Source organism: Wolffia australiana, chromosome 19 (assembly GCF_029677425.1).
Source record: "Wolffia australiana isolate 7733 chromosome 19, ASM2967742v1".
NCBI lineage: Eukaryota > Viridiplantae > Streptophyta > Magnoliopsida > Alismatales > Araceae > Wolffia > Wolffia australiana.
Window position 1 is genome coordinate 1,617,443 of NC_135853.1, and position 24,874 is coordinate 1,642,316.

General features: G+C 40.4%; 2 protein-coding genes across 2 annotated transcripts; both read left to right on the forward strand.

The window, feature by feature from the left end:
- Nucleotides 1-1,499: 1,499 nt before the first annotated feature.
- On the forward strand, nt 1,500-2,053 carry LOC144715675 (uncharacterized). Its single transcript, XM_078590633.1, has one exon. The coding sequence runs from the start codon at nt 1,554-1,556 to the stop codon at nt 2,028-2,030; it is 477 nt and encodes a 158-aa protein (XP_078446759.1). The 5' UTR covers nt 1,500-1,553; the 3' UTR covers nt 2,031-2,053.
- A 20,842-nt stretch (nt 2,054-22,895) lies between these two features.
- LOC144715862 (uncharacterized) lies at nt 22,896-23,524 on the forward strand. Its single transcript, XM_078590863.1, has one exon. The coding sequence runs from the start codon at nt 22,903-22,905 to the stop codon at nt 23,413-23,415; it is 513 nt and encodes a 170-aa protein (XP_078446989.1). The 5' UTR covers nt 22,896-22,902; the 3' UTR covers nt 23,416-23,524.
- The last annotated feature ends 1,350 nt before the right edge of the window (nt 23,525-24,874 follow it).

Below are 24,874 nucleotides of genomic sequence, written 5' to 3' on the forward strand. Positions count from 1 at the left end.
GACGCTCTTAGCAATGGCAAGTGAAGATGAAACCTACCATTAATTTGGGCTACAAATACCAACCCAGTGTCAAGCACTCACACATTTGTGTATTGAAGTCCCGTAACTAGTAGGTGAGAAGCGAAGTCTTTGGGCCTGACATGTATTTCCTCTCTCTTTAGGACCAACGTTTAGTAGAGTCTATCTCTTGCAAAACCTAGAGAAAACCATTTGAACTCTTATTATCATTCGAAATTATCCCAACCAATCGTATAGAAAGTTTTAGGTGCCCTCAATGGTTGGATCTTATGGAGAGAGGGATTGTTTTATGACACCTGAATCAGCGATTCGTAACTCTGAGATAATCGAAATTGATATAACATACTGACAGTTGGTAATTTAATAAACTGATTGGCGAACAAGCCGTAAACGACCTCAATACAACCGTGTAGACAAATGTATTTACGATCTTATGACCTTATGCAGGGGATTATTGGAAGGTCATTCTCGCCTGATGTGGGCTGGAGCTGAAATGTATTGGCTTTGTTGTAAATACCCAGGAACGTGAATATCTCTCTCTCTCTCTATTTATCTACCTCTCGAAAAATATTGTCCTCTCTTGCTTCACAATTTCCAGCGTTTGCTTGTCTTCAGGCCTATTCTGTGGGCATTAAATTAACACTACGGTCATGACTTTATGGGCCTTGTGCTGCACGACAAAACTTCCAACTCGCAAGCGATATTTTTTAGAAAAAGTAATTTCATCCATGACTAATTTCATCCACGCAAGCGTCGGACAACCCACAAGCCGAGGCGAAGTAACCACGTTCACTCGACTCTTCAATCCTACTAAGCTTGCCGTGCCGCTAACCCATATCGTTTAGCCTCAATCGTGTAAAGACAGTTAGTCCAAGTCAACATAAAGTTCATTCCAAGTTTCCGCCTTTGTCATGACATCAGAAAGAGAAAGAGAACCGAGTTTCTCTGATATTGACTACACTATCGAAACGAGCTCGACTGCTTCGATAGTGTGGACAGGGCCTGGGATTCATGGAGATCCGTCTTAGCCTTTTGAAGAAGAAAGTTGTGATCGTGGTTCATTTTGTTACATATTGATTTGACGTTGTTTCTGACTATCTGCGTCAAGTGAGAATAGAGGAAACGTCCTTGGGAGTTAGAACAAACAAACAAAATTCGTATGCACGTGGAAGCCAAAACGACCCGAAGTCACATGACTTCTAGAGCACCCGCCGCCTTTACCGCCACCCACTTGGAGACTTAGAGAATTGGAGTCGCCGTAACTAGTTTGGTGCGTTGAGTTGTTAAGAATTTACCTCATTGTGTTTTCGAATCAAAGGAACCGACAGGTCGTGTCAAACTCTCTCTCTCTCTCTCTCTCTCTCTCTCTCTCTTTCTGTCTCTCTCTCCCTCTACCTTTCTATCTATCTATCTATCTATCTATCTCTCTGCTCCCATCCCAATGTAAGGGAAGAGCAGAAAGTTATAAAAGGAAAAGGAACACGTTTGAAGAAAGATAGAGGGAAAAGAAAGATTCAACTGACGAGAGGAAGATAATGAAGAGGACGAGGACAGAAGGAGAAGAAGATGAACTTCTGATGTTGTTTTCTGGCGGGAAGGAGGAGCCGCACGTCCCCCGGCAGGGGGGGCGGTTGTTTGGGTGCAAGACGTGCAATCGGCAGTTTGCGTCTTTTCAGGCGTTGGGCGGGCACCGAGCGAGCCACAAGAAGCCGCGCGCGCCGGGAGAGAAGATAGCCGAGCCGGGGAAGCCGAAGATGCACGAGTGCCCCATCTGTGGGCTGGAGTTTTCGATGGGGCAGGCCCTCGGCGGCCACATGCGTCGCCACCGCGCCGCCGCTGAGTCCTTCGCGCGCCGCTGCGCAGAGATTGAGCGGGGGGGGGAGACCGGCTGCGGCAATTCGGTCTGCCTGGACCTCGACTTGAACACGTTTCCTTCGCCCAAGAAGCCGGACTTGCACCCAATAAATCTCCGCCTTGGCCTTGGCCTCAGCCTCGTCGATTACTTTTATTGATTCTGATCCGTTCCCTTTGTTGAGACCGTTTTGTTCGCGATTCTTTCATTTCTTGTACACATGGTGTTCACGAAGAGGTAGCTCCGAGAGATGATCAGAGACAGCTTTTTTGCTATCTACCTCTGGATAACGATATAATGAAGCTCAAAGTCCTGTGAGATCATCTATTTTGTTTAATCATTCGGAGATCCTAGACCAGACTCGATGCCACCGAAAGCAGTATATTACCAATGTAATGAATAAGAAAAGGTCCTTGTTGATAGGAATTATTGAAAGATTTTGAGGAAAATTGAATCAGAAGTAGAAGGAAGAAATGGAGAGAGGAGATAGAGGGAAGGGGGAGAGAAAAAGACACACATACACTGTAGCTAAGATCGTTGTATTTCGCAAGAGACAAAACTACAATTATCTGGTATTTATAATGGATCATTTTGCCGTTATATTGGACTCATTTAATGAATCTATATATGTTGAATCCGGACGTTTATCTTTCCTCTAGCTAACTTAAAGCCTAGCCATTTAGAAAATATATCGAATCGTAACAGCTAATATTATGCGAAGTATATTGTTACGGTTTCAATTATTAATAGACTAAAATCATATAACTTGTTCAATGATGTCGGGTCTGACGTTACCGATCTCTTGAGTAGAATTCCTCTAGGATTATTTCCACTGGTGTGTGCGGATACCTTTAATTCTTTGTTTCGAGAATCGTCAAGATATTTCATCAGGTGATCAGAGAAATTGGGTAGCCCTACAAAACATATCCCCAACCGAAGAAGAGTGTATTAAAGAAGCACAGGTACAGAGGGAGAGAGAAAGTAATGTGGGATAGGTCTGTTGGCTAAAAATGCTTGCTAAATTTGTTACTCTAGAATATTATATTTTTTGGGATATCCCTGAACTTCAAAAGTGCATTCAAGAAATGAAACAAAAAATATTTGGAAATGGAGGGTAAGTCAAAAGGAAGGTGCCCCGTTTCGGCATCCATGACAACCGCGGTCGACAATCTCGGTCTCCCACAAACAAACAGTTTTTTTATGGCAGCTCTCTGACTCTCAATCTCTCTTTCTCCATTTTAGTAATGTACAGCGCATGTCTTTCTACTCAGATCCCTGTACCTCTCTTTATCTTTCTCCACCACTACCTTTCTGTAGATTCATATGTGTAAATTTACGCTCTCCCTATATCTCTTTCTCTATAAATATCCATTTTTTCACAGCCATCTTATTCTCTATCAGTCAATCTCTATCTCTAGCACCCTTTTTTTAGATTTGAGTCTATACATCTCTTTCCATCGATCATTATATCCACCTATCTGTTTATCAATCTCTATATTTGAGTCGCTTACTCAGAATCAATGATTACTGTTGTCGGGTTGTGCTATAAATAAATGTCCATAGCAAATACACTTTTCCCGGACTAAAGGCTTTCGACCAAATTAGATGGTATACACCTCTTTCCATCGATCTTTAAATATAATTATCTTATATGTATCTCTATATTTGAGTCGCTTACTTAGAAGCAATAATTAATATTGCCGGAATGTGCGATAAACAAATGTCCTTCACATACACGCTTTTCCGGACTAAAGGGTTTCGGCCAAATCCGATGAATTTCGTACTTGCTTCCTGGTCCAATCCCACCACCAAGCAACCCTGCAGATACGGGCAGGCCGGGCCGGGCAGTTTGGTCAAATCCATCCCTGGATAGAAACCAGCCAATGAAAAGAAGCTTCTTGCTCCGGTAATAAACAGACAACACGTATGTATACAGCTTAATAAACATGACGCGACTCGGAGCGTTCAGCATGGTGAGTCTGCAAATAGTTTAGGGATAATACTACGAGGAAGCCTGAACTTCCAGTTTTGTAAAGAAAGTAGCCCCAACTTTCACATTTGTAAAAAAAATAATGCAGACGAATGAGACGTCGCCACTTGGCGTCCAAATTTTTTTCCCGACCGCCGGTCAAAGGGTGACGTGGATGCCACCGTGACGTCCAGGTGGACTCCACGGTGGCATCCACGTCACCGCGTGACGGCTGGCATCCACGTCACCGCGTGACGGCCGACGTCGCCGTGGTCCGTCCGCCCACACCGCCGCCCGTCTCCGTCTCCCGCCGCCGGCCGACTCCGTCCCCCGCCGCCGCCCGCACCCGGCCGCCGCAGCCGCGCATTTCCGGCCACCGCCGATGCCTCCCGCCGGCGTTCGCCGTCGACGCCGCCCGTCTGCCGCCGCCGACGCCGCCCCTCTTCCTCCGCCGTCGACGCCGCCTCTCTTTCTCCGCCGTCGACGCCGCCTCTCTTCCTCCGCCGTCGACGCCGCCCCTTTCCGTCCGCCGTCGACGCCGCCTCTCTTCCTCCGCCGTTGACGCCGCCCCTCTCCGCATCCTCTCTTCTCTTCTCTTTTATTCTCGTCTTCTCTTCTCTTACGAGCTTCTCTTCTCTTCTCTTTTACTCTGGTCTTCTCTTCTCTTACGAGCCTCTCTTCTCTTCTCTTTTATTCTCGTCTTCTCTTCTCTTACGAGCCTCTCTTCTCTTCTCTTTTATTCTCGTCTTCTCTTCTCTTACGAGCTTCTCTTCTCTTCTCTTTTACTCTCGTCTTCTCTTCTCTTACGAGCCACTCTTCTCTTCTCTTTTATTATCGTCTTCTCTTCTCTTACGAGCCACTCTTCTCTTCTCTTTTATTACCGTCTTCTCTTCTCTTACGAGCTTCTCTTTTCTTCTCTTTTATTCTTGTCTTCTCTTCTGTTACGAGCCACTCTTCTCTTCTCTTTTATTCTCGTCTTCTCTTCTCTTACGAGCTTCTCTTCTCTTCTCTTTTATTCTCGTCTTCTCTTCTTTTATGAGCTTCTCTTCTCTTCTCTTTTACTCTTGTCTTCTCTTCTCTTACGAGCCTCTCTTCTCTTCTCTTTTATTCTCGTCTTCTCTTCTCTTAAGAGCTTCTCTTCTCTTCTCTTACGAGCCACTCTTCTCTTCTCTTTTATTCTCGTCTTCTCTTCTCTTACGAGCTTCTCTTCTCTTCTCTTTTACTCTCGTCTTTTCTTCTCTTACGAGCTTCTCTTCTCTTCTCTTTTACTCTCGTCGCAGGTGCCGTGTTCATGGAAGAGGAAGAAGAAGAGGAAGAGGAAGAGGAAGAAGAAGAGGAAGAGGAAGAGGAAGAAGAAGAGGAAGAGGAAGAAGAAGAAGAAGAGGAAGAGGAAGAGGAAGAAGAAGAGGAAGAAGAAGAGGAAGAAGCGGAAGAGGAAGAAGAAGAGGAAGAGGAAGAAGAAGAGGAAGAAGAAGAGGAAGAGGAAGAACAATAGGAAGAAGAAGAGGAAGAGGAAGAGGAAGAGGAAGAGGAAGAAGAAGAGGAAGAGGAAGAAGAAGAGGAAGAAGAAGAGGAAGAAGAAGAGGAAGAAGAAGAAGAAGAAGAAGAAGAAGAAGAAGAAGAGGTGTCACTGAAATGGAAAATGACTGTCGAAATCCACATACTGCTACTAAGTCACCTCCCCCCAAGTTAAGCTCGTACATGCTGCTGCACCAGGCGTGATTTTACATGCAGTCTTTTGTAGCCATTGTGGAAAGATGGTTTGTAACTGTATAGCGGTTATTTTGGTTTTGGTACCTATAAAATGTGGGGACCGATTAATAACCGAGTACAAACCGAGTGCGGCATAGTTAATTAAAATTAAGAACAATCAAACCTGTAACTTGGTCATGCTCTTCAACAAGTTGCTGAGTCCTCTTGAAGAAGACTGTGATCCCTGCATTACGTGCTTAAACCTTTTTTTTTTAATGTTAATAGCGGCTATAAAGGAAGTTAAAAAAAAACTCAATCCATACTTCGCATGCGTGTTGTTCTCTTCTATTGCCGCATGTCTTTCTGTTATGGCCGCCTTGGTTGTAGAGAGAGCAGTGCATCTGCACGCCTTTCTTGGTTAATCTTAGACCACTAGGACCTGCCTCACTAACATTAGTTTTCCTTTTATGCTTCGGCCTTCCCGGTTGTTTCTTTGGCAATGGGGGGAAGAGGTAGCTTCCATCATTTCCCCCCCACATGTTTTCCCCATTCATCGGCCGGATACCATAAGTATAAGCTAGCTGGTATGAATCCGTCTTCAACCATTCGTCGACGTAGTTAGCAGGGTCGGCCCGGATAAAGTTAATGCAGGCAACAAAATGCGGGCATGGAATGCCCGTAATAGCCCAATATCTGTAGGTGCAGTGTTGGGCACGCAGGTCAACCACGTATCCTTCTCCATGTGTGCTATCCTCGAATTTAAGATGGCCTGCATGGATAACTCTGCATGCCCTACACTTCAGTCTGTTATCTTCGAGTACCCATCTTATCCGAGGGCATAAGGAATCAGCACTCTCCGAGAATATCTCCCTGTTCTTAACTATACGTTCCATGATTGCCGTTCTAATGTATTCCAACATGTCGATGATGGGTTTAGCCCTACTCGGCAAGATGAAGCTATTGAAACACTCAGACATATTGTTATCAATAACCTCACATTTCGGCTTTTCAGAAATAAAAGCACTGCAAAACTTTTGTACGCCTACCTCTAGAAGATCTTGTACGGCTTCTGCTTTCAATGTCTTCCTTTGTCCGATGACCCTCTCGAATCCTTCGCGAGTTGTGCACTTCACTGCTTTCCAAAATAGGTTCCTCAAGATGTCGGTGGAATGTCCCTTCTTTCTCCAATTTGCATAAATATGTCTTGCGCAATTCCTGTGCTCCGCATTCGGTAACAAACCTGCCACTGCATTCTCGAGACCCTGAGAGATGTCAAGGCGTATCAACGTATTAGTGCACAACATTGATTCCGCCTTAGTCAAGTAAGTCTTAGAATAAGTAGTATAAAGGGAACGACTCAATTAAAAGTCAAGTAAGTCTTAGTCATCGTCCAACCGTAGCCATCGACAATCCTTAAATCAGTCATCAGAAGGCTGATAAACCAAGTCCATGAAGCTTGATTTTCCCCTTCTACCACCGCCCAAGCTATAAGGAACATCTGGTTATTCCCATCCCTCCCCACAGCGCTCAACAACTGCCCTTTCAATTCGGTTTTCAGGAAACAACCATCCAACCCAAGCACTGGTCTACAACCCTCAAGGAACCCCCTTGCTAGAGATTCGAAGCAAATATAGAGTCTGCTAAACATAGCCAAAGAATGATGAATGTCGTGCTGCACCTCCAACTGGAAAGTACTATTCATATTCACTTTTTGTAACTCAACCACATAGTAGGGTAGCGTGTGATACTGCTCATTCAAAGAACCTTGAAGCATCTTGCGCGCCAAGGACCTTGCATTATTACAGGTGGGGCGTGAAACTATGATTCCATACTTTTCTTGCAATTCTCGCAGCATATCTACTACCTTATAGTTCATATCCCTTCGAATAGTCTCTAAGAAGTGTTCTGCAATCCAACGATAATCGGCGTGTATATTTGTTGGATCCCTACTCCACCTATGTTCATCATTTAATGACTTTATGACAAAGGCCTCCCTCGTAGGATCCCAACTAGCATATAGCCTCCATGGACAATCTTTATGGCATGCAACTTCCACTCTATTCTCCGTAGACCTTTCAAACCTAACATTGAACCCATTGCATATGGCGTAGTTCTTCATAGCTGCTTTAAACTGTGAACCTGATTGAAATGTCATGCCCAATTGAAATGTAATATTTCCGACGGGGCACCCAGGATCATATCTTGTAGCGTAGTTTGATGGCCAAATTTTTTCACCCTCGCCATCACTGTAGAACTCTTTTTCATGTTCTTCTCTTCTACTCCTCTACCCGTCAACAAACTCTTCATTCCATTCTTCGCTTGAATATCCATCGAGATCACTTGAGCACACATCGCTTGAATCCGGACCAAAAACAATACTTCGATCATCAGCCCTATTGGACAAACGGACAGAACAGAATAATTTAATTAATTACACAGAGGAAATTTAGTTACGCATAGGATACTTACATTCTGCTTCTTCCTCTTCTTCTTCTTCTTCTTCCTCCTCTTCTTCTTCTTCTTCTTCTTCCTCCTCCTCTTCTTCTCCTCTTCCTGTTCCTCCTCTTCTTCTTCTTCCTCTTATTCTTCCTCTTCCTCCTCTCTCTTCTTCTTCCTCTTCCTCTTCTTCTTCCTCTTCTTCTTCCTCTTCCTGTTCTTCCTCTTCTTCTTCCTCTTCCTGTTCTTCCTCTTCTTCTTCCTCTTCCTGTTCTTCCTCTTCTTCTTCCTCTTCCTCTTCTTCCTCTTATTCTTCCTCTTCCTCCTCTCTCTTCTTATTCCTCTTCCTCTTATTCCTCTTCTTCTCCTCTTCCTCTTCTTCTTCCTCTTCCTCTTATTCCTCTTCTTCTCCTCTTCCTCTTCTTCTTCCTCTTCCTCTTATTCCTCTACTTCTTCATCTTCTTCCTCTTCTTCCTCTTCCTCCTCTTCCTCTTATTCTTCCTCTTCCTCCGCTCTCTTCTACTCCTTCTTCTTCTTCCTCCTCTTCTTCTTCCTCCTCCTGCTCTCTCTTCTTCTTACTCTTCTTCTTCTTCTTCCTCTTCCTCTTCTTCCTCTTCCTCTTCCTCTTCCTCCTCTTTCATCCTCTCTCCTCTTCTTCTTCTTCCTCTTCTCCTTCTTCTTCTTCTTCCTCTTCTTCTTCCTCTTCTTCTTCCTCTTCCTCTTCTTCTTCCTCTTCTTCTTCCTCTTCTTCTTCCTCTTCCTCTTCTTCTTCCTCTTCTTCTTCATCTTCCTCTTCTTCTTCCTCTTCCTCTTCTTCCTCTTCTTCCTCTTCTTCTTCCTCTTCTTCTTCCTCTTCTTCTTCCTCTTCCTCTTCTTGTTCCTCTTCCTCTTCCTCTTCTTCTTCCTCTTCTTCTTCCTCTTCCTCTTCTTCCTCTTCTTCTTCTTCTTCTTCTTCTCCTCTTCTTCTTCTTCCAACGAGAGAAAGGTGATGCGGCGTTGAGGAGAGAGAATAACGGCGCAAATAGGGTTTGATGTGATATTCTCATGCGATTTATACACGCGAGGGGAGAGGATGTGGAAGGTTGACCATAATCCACACCATCCGTTAGACCAAACCCATCATCATCGCGACCGTCCAATCTTAACAAAACTCACCATCGTTAGCGATGGGCTCGTCGTTTGAGTTTCGAATGCGAAGCTCTGCACGGCCCTCTTCTGATTTTCTTTCTTCCTCGCCATCTCCACCTTCAGCCACTTCCCATGAATAAAAGAGAAGAGAAGCTCCTAAGAAGAGAGGATAGAATAGAGCAAAAGAAGATAGAAGAGAAGACGAGAATAAAATAGAAGAGAAGAGAAGACAAGAATAAAAGAGAAGAGAAGAGAAGCTCGTAAGAGAAGAGAAGACGAGAATAAAAGAGAAGAGAGGCTCGTAAGAGAAGAGAAGACGAGAGTAAAAGAGAAGAGAAGAGAAGCTCGTAAGAGAAGAGAAGACGAGAATAAAAGAGAAGGGAAGCTCGTAAGAAGAGAGGATAGAATAGAGCAAAAGAAGATAGAAGAGAAGACGAGAATAAAAGAGAAGAGAAGAGAGGCTCGTAAGAGAAGAGAAGACGAGAGTAAAAGAGAAGAGAAGAGAGGCTCGTAAGAGAAGAGAAGATGAGAGTAAAAGAGAAGAGAAGAGAAGCTCGTAAGAGAAGAGAAGACAAGAATAAAAGGGAAGAGAAGAGAGGATGCGGAGAGGGGCGACGCAAATGGCGGACGGAGAGGGCCGCGTCGACGGCGGAGGAAGAGAGGCGGCGTCGACGGCAGAGAAAGAGAGGCGGCGTCGACGGCGGAGGAAGAGGGGCGGCGACGGCGGCGGCAGACGGCGAACGCTGGCGGGCGGCGCTGGCGGCGCGGCAGACGGGCGGCGGCGTCGGCGAACGCCAGCGAGCAGCGTCGGCGGCGGAAAGCGCAGCGGCGGCGGCCGGGTGCGGGCGGTGGCGGGGACGGAGTCGGCCGGCGGCGGGAGACAGAGACGGGCGGCGGTGTGGGCGGACGGACCACGGCGTCGTCGGCCGTCACGCGGTGACATGGATGCCACCGTGGAGTCCACCTGGACGCCACGGTGGCATCCACGTCACCCTTTGACCAGCTGTGGGAAAAAAAATGGACGCCAAGTGGCGACGTCTCATTCGTCTGGGCTATTTTTTTACAAATGTGAAAGTTGGGGCTACTTTCTTTACAAAACTGGAAGTTCGGGCTTCCTCGTAGTATTATCCCAATAGTTTATTCACCATGGATACCCAACCATGCAAGTTTCTAGACTGGAAGAATAAACGAAGGTTTAAGATCATGTTAAACGTGACGTGCAAGACTGACCACCCGATCCAGGGGTCAATAATAGCAGCACTTTCCCTTCTGGCCTCCCGATCTTGATCATCCGTTCTTATGGCAAAAGATTTAATAGATATTTAGAAAAAGAAAAAGTTTGCATGCAGATCAGCAGTTTTTTCCTTGGTCAGAGATTAGAAAAGGTTGGTAGAGAGTTATTTCACCTTTGGGTTATTATCATCTTCCAAGAAACACACTGACAAACTCAAAATGCACAAGAAAGTGGATGACTACCAGTAGTCTCCCAAGGAAACAAATCTTTGGGTAATAACTCACTTAATAGGTTCTTTTAAGAGAACAAGAAGGGTTACATATAGCCTAAGAGGTAGCCATAAAATGAAGATGGTGATGGGTCAGCACTTATTCCAGTAATAAAGTGGAACAACATTGGGGAAAGCCAAATACAGGGGCTCCTGAGAGGTGAGCAAGTAACACATTCGAGATGACTCAGTATGGTGTTAACAACGAACAAGGTTCCAAAGGTGCAAGTTTACGAGCGGACTTGTAGTTTAGGAGAGAAGAAGATACCGCGCTTAGCGCTTTGGAGTGAATTAAGAAAGTCAATGAAATTTTCTGCTAGGAGCGATGAATTAAGAAAGTCAATAACTATTTAATAAGATTAAGATAACTATTACCGCGATTGGAAGTAGTGGACTGTGAATAAAGCAAGTGAAAACAAGAGAGTAAGATGAAAGAAGACGGGAAGAGCGGACCATAAATAGGGTTGAGAACATAGGATAAATGGTTATAAGAAATATAGAATTTATTGTTTAATATGGGATAGGAGGCTTTGAAGACAATATATCATGGAGATAATGGAGTGCAATGTACGGATGAAGGATGTGGATGTAGGGAATGAGCGAGGAATAAGATGAATGGCGATAGAAGTTAAGGTGTATAGAGAGACAAACATGTCACAAGATCATGATGGCATGAGTGATATTTGATATAGGTGCAAGTCAGCACTTGACATGAATGGTAGATGAAAATAAATGGTGATCGATGATGGATATGATCTACCTATGTGAATGTGTTTAATAATGATTAATATAATGTAAGAGACTAACCATATATCATTATGTTCTGTTGGGATCAAGGCATCTTCCTGATGCAAATCAGCCTTCCCACTTCTCTGTTGGCCTTCTCCAAGCATTTGAGACACCTAGAACACGCTAGATTGACCTCCAAAACTTCACTTTATTTTTATCTTCCTCTCTAGGTGGAAGTGGGCATAAAGATATTCTGAACAAAGATCAGGGGCTCGATTTATAAATCGAAACAAAGAATGGATAGAGAACGTAAGGCAAAGCTACCCTCAAAATTTTCACTCGAGTTAGTTCTAGATCGTCAGATATCAAGCCGTCAAATTGGACAATTCCTATCCATTGGTATAATCCAAAGATTTCCCTCTCTACATCCTTGCCAATGTTGTCAAGTCTGTTTTTAGGATTTGTATCTCATCATGGGATTAAACCATTGAACAATGGCTCCTATAGGGCTACATGTCTCAGTGTGTGTCATAAATGAATGAGAACAGGACATGCGCACGCCGCGTGTCTTGCGACATGTCACGAGCAACACTCCTGTCGACCAGTCAAAGTAGGAATAACAATTTCTCAGTCGCGGCATCATGTTTATTGCAAAAAATGAGCTTTTTTATTTAGCTATATCACCTTGGGAGGCAAAAAAATATGAGAGAGAGTCCTTTAGTAACAAATATCATCATGGCATCGTTAATAGCAATAGTAATAAGCAACCGTTTGCCTTTGATGGTTGGGTGACACTAATCATTTACACATTTTTATTATCGAGTGATACTAATCACTAACCATTTTCATAGCTAATCACAATCATTAACACTAATCATCATTGGTCATCATCGGATGAAAATAAAACCCTCCAAAATATCTTATAATTCACAAAAAATAACTATAAACCCGAAAATTTTAAATAATATATTGTCGTATTTTGTAAGAAAGGTGGGAGAAAATTATATTACGACTCGAAACAATGCTATTTAAGAATATGTCATCAGAAAAAACCAAAGTACTTAAAAATTCTAAAAAATGGATTTAATCCTAATAGGTGGGATATCACTCATATAAAATCAATTTAATGCAAATAAACATGTAATTATTGCCATATTATCCTATTAATACCGTGGGTTATCTAAGATCCATGAGTACAAGAAATGTTTGATTGGGCATCTTGTATAAGAACCCAAGAGATTATATGGATTACTCAATTTTGTGAGATTCTACATAGAGAAATGTATGGTAAACCATGAAAATGTGCATGATTTTAGAGAATGTTGGCAAAGCAAATAATGGCATTCTAAAAGCAAAAGCTATGGAGAAAAATAATATTGAATATAAAAAACACAAAGAGGAGAAATATGTCTTGCACACTATATAATTTGATTTCATTCTCTTTTGCCAGAGCGTGTATTGTGGGATGTACAACCTGGAAACATTTGATCTGTAAATTTGGGTAAGTGGCTAACAAAAACACATCGAATGCCCATAAGTTTCACATCTTTCCAGTCCACAATGTCCTAGGTATCCCTCTTACTTGCCTTGCCACTATATGATGAATGGAGTTGTAGATTTGTCACATAAGACCATCGCTTACAACACTATGAGGTTCCTTATAAAAAGTCTGCTGATTAATCATGGATGGTATTGAAATAATCTCTTCTACTGATAAAATCTTGGCATATGTCTATGTATATTTTTTCAATTTCATCATAATATTTGTAATGTTAAAATTAATTAGGAGTAAACACGTCTAACTCCGCTCTTAATTAAGTATGATACAATGCTTAAAAGATTTTAAATAGAACTATTGTATTTCTTGATTAAGCTCTAAACAAGAGCAGGTTAAGGTTCTAACCAAGAGCAGGTTAAGGTGAAACCTGCCATTAATTTGACCTAAAATGCGTAGATATAGCTACAAGGTATGTCACTTGATAATAAACGACAACCCGAATGTCAAGCACTCACATGTTTACATAATTAGAGTCCAACTATTTCTAGATTATGATAAACATCTTTTGACCTGACATGTATTTCCTAATTGAGACTAATGCACATTTGAGTCTTTCTCTCTCAAACCATAGATAAACTCAATTGAACTCTACTGTGATAGATCAAAATTATGGGTGATATGTCATTGTTTTATTTTAGACGCAAGCAACAATATTTATAATGATGACCCATTCAATACTCGATTGATGATATAGGTATGTAAAGTAAGGGTCAACCCAAAGGGAAGCAGTAGTTAAGTTGAAGATTTTTTCTAGACTTAAAAATGAAAGAAATAATCTCACAACTCAAAAGGATATTTTTTGAAGTTTTTACAGATTTTCTCGTACTAAGTTTCAAGACCATAAGCAAAAAAATCATAAAAAATAAATAAATATGACTGAAAAAATTTTTATTAAAAATTAGAAGATATAAATACATTTTTTGGAGTTTTATGTTTATAGAATTATTTACAAAGGAAAAAAAGACTTAGACATAACAAATATTTTAATATATTTTTTTGAATGCTAAAAGACTTAGACATAACAAATATATATATATATATGTATACATGTATATATATATATATATATATTTGGCAGACTGTGCAGAGGTAGGATCAGGGTCATAGGACCCCCCAAAGATACTCAAACCTAGTTAAAGTTTTTGCTCTATTTGAATAGCAGAATGGGGCAGATCCCTTTAAATAGGATATAAATGTAGAATGGGATTTAAATGGGACGTGAATACTATGAATCAAATTTTGAATGAAGAAACTATAGATTTTTTTTAAGGTTAAAGAGAGAAAACATATGGAATAAGCATCTAAATTTGAATTTGGAAAGCTAAATGGACAAATATGAAGAATAAAATTTTGAGTGAAGAAACTAGAGATGTTTTTGAATATCAAGCTTTAAGGGAATTTTTAGCACTATGCTTTAATGTGTGTTTTTGATAAATGTTCAAAGTGATGCATGCCTAAATAAGGGTTGAGATCAAAGCACAATAGGCCCTCAGTCAAGTTGTTGACTGATCGTATGTGAAGATAAAATAGGAGCCTTAGATATATGGAAAGGCTACTTAGTTTGACCATATGCTGAACAAGTCAAATGATGTATTTAGGATTTTTATTTTTTATGGCATGAATATAAACATAGTTTTTAACAGTTTTCAGGTATTTGTGTGAATTTGTCTTCATTTGATTTGTTGAATAACTTATTCAAAATCCTATTCACTACCTTTGAGTATTTAAGGCTGAATTTTCTTATGATTTAATGTAAATCAAGTAGCTGAAAATATTAGTATCTGATCGTGAAATCTTTATTTAAATGATGTGGTAAAAGTACCTTAAATTTTAATATTAATTGAAAATTCAAATCATTGCATAACGGCTAGTTTTCACTCTTAACTCTTGAAAGGTATTTTGAAGTGATGGCGAATTTGTAAATATAAAAAATAACGATAAACTAATTATTCTTTTATATTGCTTAATCGTAATCAATGCATATACTGTTGGATTTTTGAAAAATTACCATTATCTCCCTTTGGAGTTCTAAGTCCATATTTACAGTTTTGAGCCCCAATTTCAAACTCCCTTCTCCTTGCTCTTTGAAAATCGCAGTCCAAAAGCTAAAGAGATCTCTCAAATCGTGGAGAAATTTTAAACCAGTGTTTGAGAAATCTTTGAAGAGATTATTTGTTTTTAACATCCACCCAAGTCCATAGAACTTGGAATCATATGTTTTGGTGCAGCGTATTTAAAGATTTGAAGGAAAGAAGGCTGACATCTGAACACCGCACATCCTTGACCTTATGATAAATTTACAATATTTAGAATTACTTTCATACTGATTTTGAGTTTTTGTTCCATATATCAATTTTTTAGAACATCCATAGAAAAGAGTCACATCATTTGGTTGATTTTGGAAAGAGTTACAAAGGTTTAAAGTTAGACACAGAAGGATCAGGCAGTAAACTAAGGACGTGGAAAGATTGATCTCGAGATATTTATATGATTTGTTTTTGAAACACTTTGTGTGAAATAAACGTTGTGCACAATTGTGTTACAAAACTTTTCCAGGTAAAACCATCACATTTAGTGCAGGATTGAAAATTATATTTAAGTTTTAATCATCAAAGGTCAAACACGCATCAATAATTTTAACCAAAAAAACATGGAGGAAAAGAGGATTAAAGAATGAACAACTACAAACAAGGAGGTATTACTGAAGGGAAGTCATCATTATATTTATGAAGCTTAATCTCAGAATTAATAAAATTTTGACATAAAATTATTATTCATGAAATACATAAAATTGGTGCGTGTCTTGAATGCTATCTTAAGTAGCCATTAATACAAAGTGATGTTGAGGAGAAAACATTATTCAGAAATATACTGTTATTGCTAAATCTTTGTGACCACTCAGGTTAAGGCTTTGGGGGACATAAAAAGAAGGCTTTTGGGGCAAGTTGAAGTAGATCGAGCAACACCATTCCATGGAAGCCTTTGAGGGTTGAGGGCGACAAAGTTTCATCAACTTTTTCTTTTTCTTTGTATCCTTGTTCAGCCTTCTTTCTGAGTAATTTTCTTGGGGGCATTTACACAAACTCGGTTACCTCAGGACATCATTACCTCGGGATGGATACCCCTGAATAGCATTAAGGATTAAGCTAAGCTGTCTAAAAAACTAATTGTGTCTCCCATTTGTTAGTTAGAAAAATCCTAGGATAATTAAAAATATAAATATAATATAAATAGAGAACGTAATTCATCCCCCCTATTAGGTTTTTCCTTGGCCACCTAAGCTTAATTTTTGTAAGGTTTATAGAGAGAAATTACAGAGAATGGGCGTCCAAATAGATAAAGGAGTCTGAAATGAAACTAATGTAGAGAAATGGATGGGGATGAGGATGAAACTTTAGATCTAGGTTTCCAAATGGTTGATGCTTCTGTGTTGAGTCCGAATGCATCTTCATAAACTTGATTCTGCGTATTTTGCCAAGATGAGGTGCTTTCAATGCAATAAAAAGATGTGCAAAGGAGGAACAATCAAAACACTTATTTCAATGAGGTTGAACAACTAGGATACCGAAGAGAGGTGTTCTGGCCAGCCACTTATGGAGAAACTCCATAATGAGGTAGAGTGAGTGAAAAAGAATATTCATTCATTCTTTTCCTATTTTATCTCTATGTGATTGGTTGAATTTGAATTCTGGAACTCTAGTTGAAATGTGTGATTGTCAGAAATAGAGAGGATTGTGTAGGGATCCTGGATGTGGCGCACATCTCTCTAACCACTCCTTTGACGCCCAAAATCCAAGTTGCTACAATTTAGCCCAATAGCCCAAAGAAATAGCTATAAAAATCAGGTTGAATGCTCTATTAATTTCTACAAGCATACAACTTGAAAATATTTATCAATAAACATCCTTGACATGAAACCCAAGCAAGATAAGTCAAACTACACAAAATGCATTAAGCGTTATTTATGGTGAAATTTTGACATAAGATAATAAAACCAATAACATGGTAATTCAATATTTAATTGGTTAAATATATATAAATGGTTGTAATTTTAGTCATCTTAATGAAATTACTCATTCCAATCATTTTATAATTTTAATAGTCTGCTCAATGGTTGGGTCTAATGGCATTTATTGCCTTACAAGACAGCCTCACATTAGGCATCTCATTGAAAGTTCAGTTATAAAATCATTTTCATTATCAGTCTTGTGTACTATATTTTTAAGATGGGGTAGTTTAACTCAATAAAGATGACATGACAAATTTGTGGGCCGACTAGGATAGAAGAGTCAGAAATAGAGTTTTCTAAAGATTTCTGAGTGCATCAGTCCTAACTAGGATGGCCAATTAAGTTTTAATGTGTTAGGCATGTCCTAAGGCCTTCAAGGAGTATCCAACAAATGAAAGAATATATGGTCACAGTAACTAGAGATCAAAATTTTAGATGAAGGAATTGATAAACCACTTTATAATGTCTAATTTGTGTTGTGTTGTGTTCCCTCTCTCTCTCTCTCTCCTTTGGCGTCTGGCCCTACAGTGTTTTGAGATAATGAAAAGATTCACAAGGATCGATTAGGGAACGAATGACACGAAGATTTAATGAGCAAAAACTTGTAGGGAAAAACCTAGTGGTCAAACATCTGTGTGAATTGGGGTGATTCATTTGACAACCATTATAGCGACAGGTACCACTCTGAGAAAGATGATTTAATTATGTATTTTTTACTTATGGATCTAAATTTTGACATAAGATAATATTTAATTATGGATCCCATTTTTTGATTTCTTGGATCCTCGATTTAGACATGTCGAGCTTTTTAAGTTTGCAGTCTCTATAAATATCCTTGTAATCCCTGGAATATCAAATATTTGCCTTCACCTTGATGAGCCCCCCTTTACACTCCCCCCATGGACATTGCGTTGTCCTTATCACATACGAAATGGAGAAAAGCCATGGGAAGAAGGAATAATAATATGAAGACCTTGAAACTTTCTGGCTATGATAAATTTATTTCAAGGAATCCCCTTATTTATACTATGAGACGTTTTGGTTAAACCCCTAAACTTTAAATGTATCTTACTGCAGATCATCGAGTGACGGTGGATCCTCCGTCAAAAGGGACTCATGTTGAAGTATTTTGAGAAATTGACGAAAACTCGCCGACCATGTGATATAATTGGAGGCCCTTCCAAAGAAAATAGAACATGGCGCCTGCAACTGTGAGATAAACAGATTGACGGGCCCTGTATAAGCCGGTGCAGACATATGGTGAGACATGGGAGAGTCAGCAGAATATTCCATGAGAAATTACTGGAAGACGATGCGCCGAGGATAATCACGTCAAAAGGGCCGCCGCCATGAGGAAGAGGAGGTAGGCGGCGTGAAGATCTTGGAAGAATGAAGACCCCCTCGAAGAAGAATCAGGAGGCGGGAATTGGGAAGAGAAGAAAGAATAAGAGGAAATTGGAATACCCGGTCGGGAGTAAGTCCGCAGCCGAGAAGAGAAGAGAAATAGAAGATTAATAACAAGTAGGATTAGAAGAGGGTGAAGAAGCGAGATCGGCCGTGAGATGGAGGGACAGGTGGGGGGGGGCAGCCAAAGGAGAAGAAGAGAAATGGCCATGGAAGGAGCCATCGGAGAAGAGGTCGTTGCCGGTGGAGATGAAGTGACAGAAGGAGGGCACGTATGCGCAAACGAGGAGACTCTTGCATAGACGGTGAGAAAGAAATTTTTGTGTTTTCCACCGAGATCGGCAAACACCGCGGAAGAAGATGCCGTGAAAAAAAAATTCCCTTAGATCGCCGACGATGGGGAAGAATCGCCGGCAAGATTCAGAGGGAGGAAGCACTGGATCGAGCCACCTCTTGCTCTGATACCATATTGAAGAATGATGAAGATGAACAATCGTGATACATTCAGGGAAGAAAATAAGAGAATAAATAGAGAGAAGAAGAAGAAGGAGAGGGGGAGAGGAGATCGTGGAGATAGTGGAGGTGGTTATTGACCATGTTCACAAGAGAGAGAGAGAGAGGGACAATTGCCCTAACAATTAAAATACATGAAGAAGGATTATTTACCTAATCCAATAATTATGATGTTATCACAATTCACTTAGTCAGATTATGCATTTGTGCATTTCATTTTAATCACCACATGTGCACTGTAATAAATAGATCACATTAATCAACAATCAATAGTATATGAAATGTATGATTAGCTTATCATCAACATATTTAAACACGCTGACCATCTCACACTGACATCCAATATTAACATCTACTTCATCTGGACATCTTTTAATAATGGGTATCCTCTAGAATAGAGTTGATATGGAAACTGAATATGGGTTAAAATATCATATCTGTATAAAAGATCATATCTTGATCTGGATACATAATTATATAAATGACATCAGATGAAGATATCAGATATTTAATATCATTATTGATGCTGATTAGGAAAACCCAAATGGAGGTTGGTTGATGGGAATTGGAGTTTGTATGCATTTGCTTTTTAAAACCCCTAGTCATTGTGGGTCAATTTTTAATGGTACCAGGAATGTGACTATCTGTCTTCCCATGCTACTTTCCATCCTTACTTTGATTCTCTCTCTCAATGTCTCTTTATCTCTCTATCTATCTCCCTGTCTCTCTGTATCACTCTTCCTCTCTCTCTCTGTAACTCTCTCTATCTGTTCTATATCTCTCTCTCTGTAACTCTCTCTATCTGTTCTATATCTCTCTCTCTGTAACTCTCTCTATCTGTTCTATATCTCTCTCTCTGTAACTCTCTCTATCTGTTCTATCTCTCTCTCTCTCTCTGTGTAACTCTCTCTATCTGTTCTCTCTCTCTCTCTCTCTCTCTCTCTCTCTCTCTCTCTCTCTCTCTCTCTCTCTCTCTCTCTCTGTCTCTCTCTCTCCATCTCTCGCTCGCTCTCTCTCAAATTTCAGTAGTAATTTGTCTCAAAGCCTACTCTGTAGGAATTAGCTTAAGATTGATTTGATGACTTAAGGAGCATTAAGATTAGGTTTAATAAGGATCTACCTTGACGCAAGACACACAAATATTAGAAATAGATAGCAGGCTAAATTTATAGTTTTCATTGAGGGTAAAATTTATTTAATAATAGTGATTAAAATTAAATTAACCCTGGAGATTAAAACATGAATATAATAGGCAGGTATGAACCTCCATAATTAAATTCATGTCATTTATTCGTAACCTCTTGGAGGGGAAAATAAAAGACAATAAGATCATGAAAAATACATTGTCTAAGGCAAACGTTAGTGACATGACAAGACAGATATATCTTCGAGCTTTACAGCCTAGGTGAAAGAGGTAGTGAAGAGGTCAATGGAATGGTTAAAGAAATAACGCAGTCACCACTAGCCATTAAACATGTATATTGAATTATATATATATATATGAATACTCATATTTCAAGGGCACGTGATGAAAACATAAAACTATGCAAAAAACTAGTACTATCTGATACATTTTGAAATGATAAGTATGGCTGATCCAATTGCGATTAGTATTGAGAATCTGAGGACGGAAGGTTGGTGATCTTTAGATAAAGAGTTGACGCAATTGATCCTGGGGAATTCATGAATGATATTATTCCTAAATTGCTTCCATGTCAATTGACTCCTATGAATAGTATCACACCTAAATGTCAATCAGGTAGTAGTATCACATTTATAGGGATTCAAAGTAGGGACTAGTAAGGGTAAACACGTACGCTAATCAACTATAGTAAAGTTTTGATGAAATATTTCAATCATTTCTCTTGTCTTCTAAAGCATGCGGTATTGCTTGGAACCCTACAGAATAGAAATATAACATATTGGTTGGGTTAAATTAATCCTTGATTAATTAATCTTAATTTTTACATAATTGATTAATAAGATTGATCATTAAATTAAATAAAATGATATTAACTAAAATGATAATTCTCCATTAAAATTATTAACTTAAATGATACATGAGCCTAGTGAGCCACATGCTTAAGACCTACATACATTCTGAATGTACTTTTTTTTTAAAGCTGTTGTGAAAACTTCCAAATTAGGCATAACTAGAACAGTGAAAGGCTTTTAGGTGTTCCTAATAGCCATATCTTTGCCCTCTCCTCATCCAACATCTCTCCCCACCCTAGTGAGGCTGATGAATATAAGACTAACTAGATATTTCAGGAAGATTGGGGAATTAGAAGAAGGGGTCCATGATTCCAGATATCACATGAGTGTGTCCATATTCTATACTTAGGGTAGGTTTCAAAGTAGTTTTCGATGGAGAAAAGTGAAAGTGGAATCAGTTCTACCCAATGTTATGCAATCATTTTAAGTTACGTAGTATAATCCAAGTTGACGGCACTAATCATTTTTCAAATCTTTAATGAAGCCCACAGAACCCAGCGCAAGTAAAAATAGATGGGCAACTCAGGAGTTTCTTTATAAGCAATACAAAGTAGCTAAGAATCAAAATCCATGCATACTGAAGCTCTACGCTATAATTTCAAGATAAGCATGATGCCATATAATATTCTCAATATAATATCCTCCATTAAATAACTATAACATTATCCGCTAAAAAGTCGTGAACCTTGTTTGTTATTTTCTGGGGAAACATTGAGGCCTAGTTTTTTATTAGCTGATCAAACTAAATAAATGCAAAAACTAAATTTATGTTAGTTATGTCTTAAATATTTTAATGTATTGTATGCCCGATCATTTATTTCAATATACTATAAAGCATAGCTTCATGACGTCCGAATAAAGAATTTATTACTCCATGGCAATCCAAATAAACTCTACATAAGAGGACATGAATAGCGCATTGATAGTCGTAATTCTGATTGACAAATGAACAGTAATCGCACTGGATCTAAGAAACGTGGTTGTCACCTTGTGTCGGCTCAAGCAGAAGTGTATCCGGTTTGGAGTTCATACTGGAGAACGTCAATCTCTCTCTCTCTCTCTCTCTCTCTCTCTCTCTCTCTCTCTCTCTCTCTCTCTCTCTCTCTCTCTCTCTCTCTCTCTCTCTCTCCCTCTCTCTCTCTCTCTCTCTCTCTCTCTCTCTCTCTCTCTCTCTCTCTCTCTCTCTCTCTCTCTCTCTCCCTCTCTCCCTCTCTTCTCTCTGTCTAATTTCAAACCAATTCTCTGGGCATAAAATTAACCCCAAGTTCATGACTTCATGAGCCTTGTGCTACCCGACAAAACTTCAGGTCGGGGGAAAATTATAAAAAAACTTACCGACCATAGGATACAGTTTCTTCCATCCCTATCTTGCTTGACTAACTTTATTCACGCATGCGTTGGACAACCCATAATCAGGGGGCCAAGCGCTTTCTCTCGACTCCATTCATATTAAGCTTGACGTGCTGCTAACCCTTATCGTTGTGCCGTAATCTTATAAAGACAGTTAGTCAAAGCCAACATACACTTTAGTCCTCGTTTCTGCACATTTCATGCCATCGTAGAGGCAAAAAGAGAGTTCGAGATTATCTGATGTGGATAGCTTCGATACGAGCTCGCCTGCTTCGTATGGACGGATTGCAGAAGATCCGCCGTAACCCTTTGAAGAAAGAAATCGCCATCATCGTTGATATCGTTCCCTAATGACTCAACCTTGATTCAGACTATACGCGTAAAGTGAGCATCGAGGAAACGTCCTCAGGAGATAGAACAGAGAAGCAAAACGACCAGACTATACGCGTATGTACGTCGAGGAAACCTTGATTCAGACTATACGCGTACGTACGTGGAAGCCGAAACGACCAGAAGTCACAGGGCTTCTAGAGCACCCGCCGCCTTTACGGTCACCCACTTGGAGACTAGAGAGTTGGAGTCGTCCTCAGCAGTTAGGTGCCTTGAGTTGTAAAGAATTTACTTCATGGTGTCTTCCAATCAAAGTAACCGAGTGGCCGTGTCAAACACTCTCTCTGTCTGTTTCCATCTTATTTCTATTCACATTCCAACGCAAGAAGGGATCGGAAAGCTATAAGAGGAACCCAGATGAAGAAAAATTGTGGGAAAGAAAGAATGAAGAGAAGTAGAACGGAGGAAGGAGGAGAAGAGCAAGTTCTGATGTTATTTTCCGGCGGGAAGGAGGAGGCGCGCGTCCCGCGGCAGGGGGGGCGGTTGTTTGGGTGCAAGACGTGCAATCGGCAGTTCGCGTCTTTTCAGGCGTTGGGGGGACACCGGGCGAGCCACAGGAAGCCGCGCTTGCCGGGAGAGAAGATAGCCGCGCCGGGGAAGCCGAAGTTGCACGAGTGCCCCATCTGTGGGCTGGAATTCTCCATGGGCCAGGCACTCGGCGGCCACATGCGCCGCCACCGCGCCGCCGCCGAGTCCTTCGCGCGCCGCTGGGCGGAGATTGAGCGCGGCGAGGAGACCGGCTGTGGCGATTCGGTCTGTTTAGACCTCGATTTGAACACGTTTCCTTCGCCCAAGCAGCCCGACTTGCACCCCCTCAATCTCCGCCTTGACCTTGGCCTCGGTCTGGGCCTCGTCGATTGCTTTCATTGATTCTGAATCGTTCTCTTTCTTGGGACTGTTTTGTTCACTATTCTTTCATTTATTGTACACATGCCGTTCACAAAGAGATAGATCAGAGAGATGATTCGAGATACAAAAATGTTTTTGGTTGCACACACCTCTCTCGCTGCCTCTCTCTGGATAGGAAATAGTGAAACTTAAAATTCCTAATAAATAATTAAATTCGTCTAACAATTTGGAGATCGTAGACCAGACTCTATGGCACAGAGTCTATGAGATAGACAGCAGTGATATTACTAACGTAATAAAGAAGCAAACGGCCTTGCTGACGGATAGTTCAAGAACAAGACGGAAGAAGTGGAGAGAAAAGAGAGAGAGGGGAAGAGAAAGACTCAGAGAAGGTAGCTAAGATCGACGTATTCCGCAAGACGGAGCTAGATCTGGTTTATATTCATAATATAATATTTAGCCGCTATAATGGACTATTACTATATCTAATCTTATCCAGATAATAAACTATATTTAATCCCCACGTTTATTCTCCTCTACCTTTGAGCCTAGCCATCTAGAATTAAACCTATATTGAATCATAACAGCTAATCTTAATCCAAGTTTTGGGAGACGCGTTCAATTATTACTATATTAAAAGTATATTACATGATATCGGATCTGACGGGGCTGATCTTCCGAGTAGAAGCCCTTTACAGTTATTTCCAATGGTGTGTTTGGATACCTTTAATTGCTTCGGAACAAGAATCATTAGGGTGTTTCATTGCGTCGCCAGAGAAACTAGGTTACCCAAAACACGTTTCCCCAAGGGCGGAAGAATGTATTAGAAAAGCCTGTCTGCAGTGTGAGAAAGAGAGAGCGACCTGGGATAGGTCTATTGCCAAAATATGTTTGTTAAATTTATTACACCATGAGCACAATAGTCTTGTGATCATCCCTGAAAATCAAAATTACAATGTTTGGAAAGTGGAGGTTGGATGGTACGTGAAGAGGACATTATCCTCTTTCGGCATCCATCATAAACGTGGCTGTCAATCTCGTATCGTAATTGCAAGCAGTTCTTTTACGGCAGCTCTCTGACTCCTCACGGTCTGTCTCTTCCTCTCGGTTATATACAGCGCATGCATTTTCCTCCCGTCTATCTAACCTTTTTAGTTCTTTATCTATCTCTGCCTTTACCTCTCTCTAGATTCATGTATCTAAATTCACGATCTTTCCCTACATATCGATCTATATCTATCTTTGTAGAGTATTTCTCTTCCTCGGTCTTGCTTTTTCACGAAATTTAGTCTATACTTCTCTTTCCATGGATCTGCGTCCACACCTTGTTCAATATCAACTTCTCCCTGTACCTAGCATTGTCGCTTGCTGAGAATAAATAATTTCTCTTGTTGTGATGTGCAATAAATAGGTGAAGTAATGGATTTCGACCAAATGATTTGAATTTCATACTTTCGTATTGTTAAAGACCCACCATCAA

Excerpts from the sequence above, each read along its gene's own strand:
- LOC144715862 (XM_078590863.1), top strand. The coding sequence starts at position 22,903 with ATGAAGAAAAATTGTGGGAAAGAAAGAATGAAGAGAAGTAGAACGGAG.
- LOC144715675 (XM_078590633.1), top strand. The coding sequence starts at position 1,554 with ATGAAGAGGACGAGGACAGAAGGAGAAGAAGATGAACTTCTGATGTTG.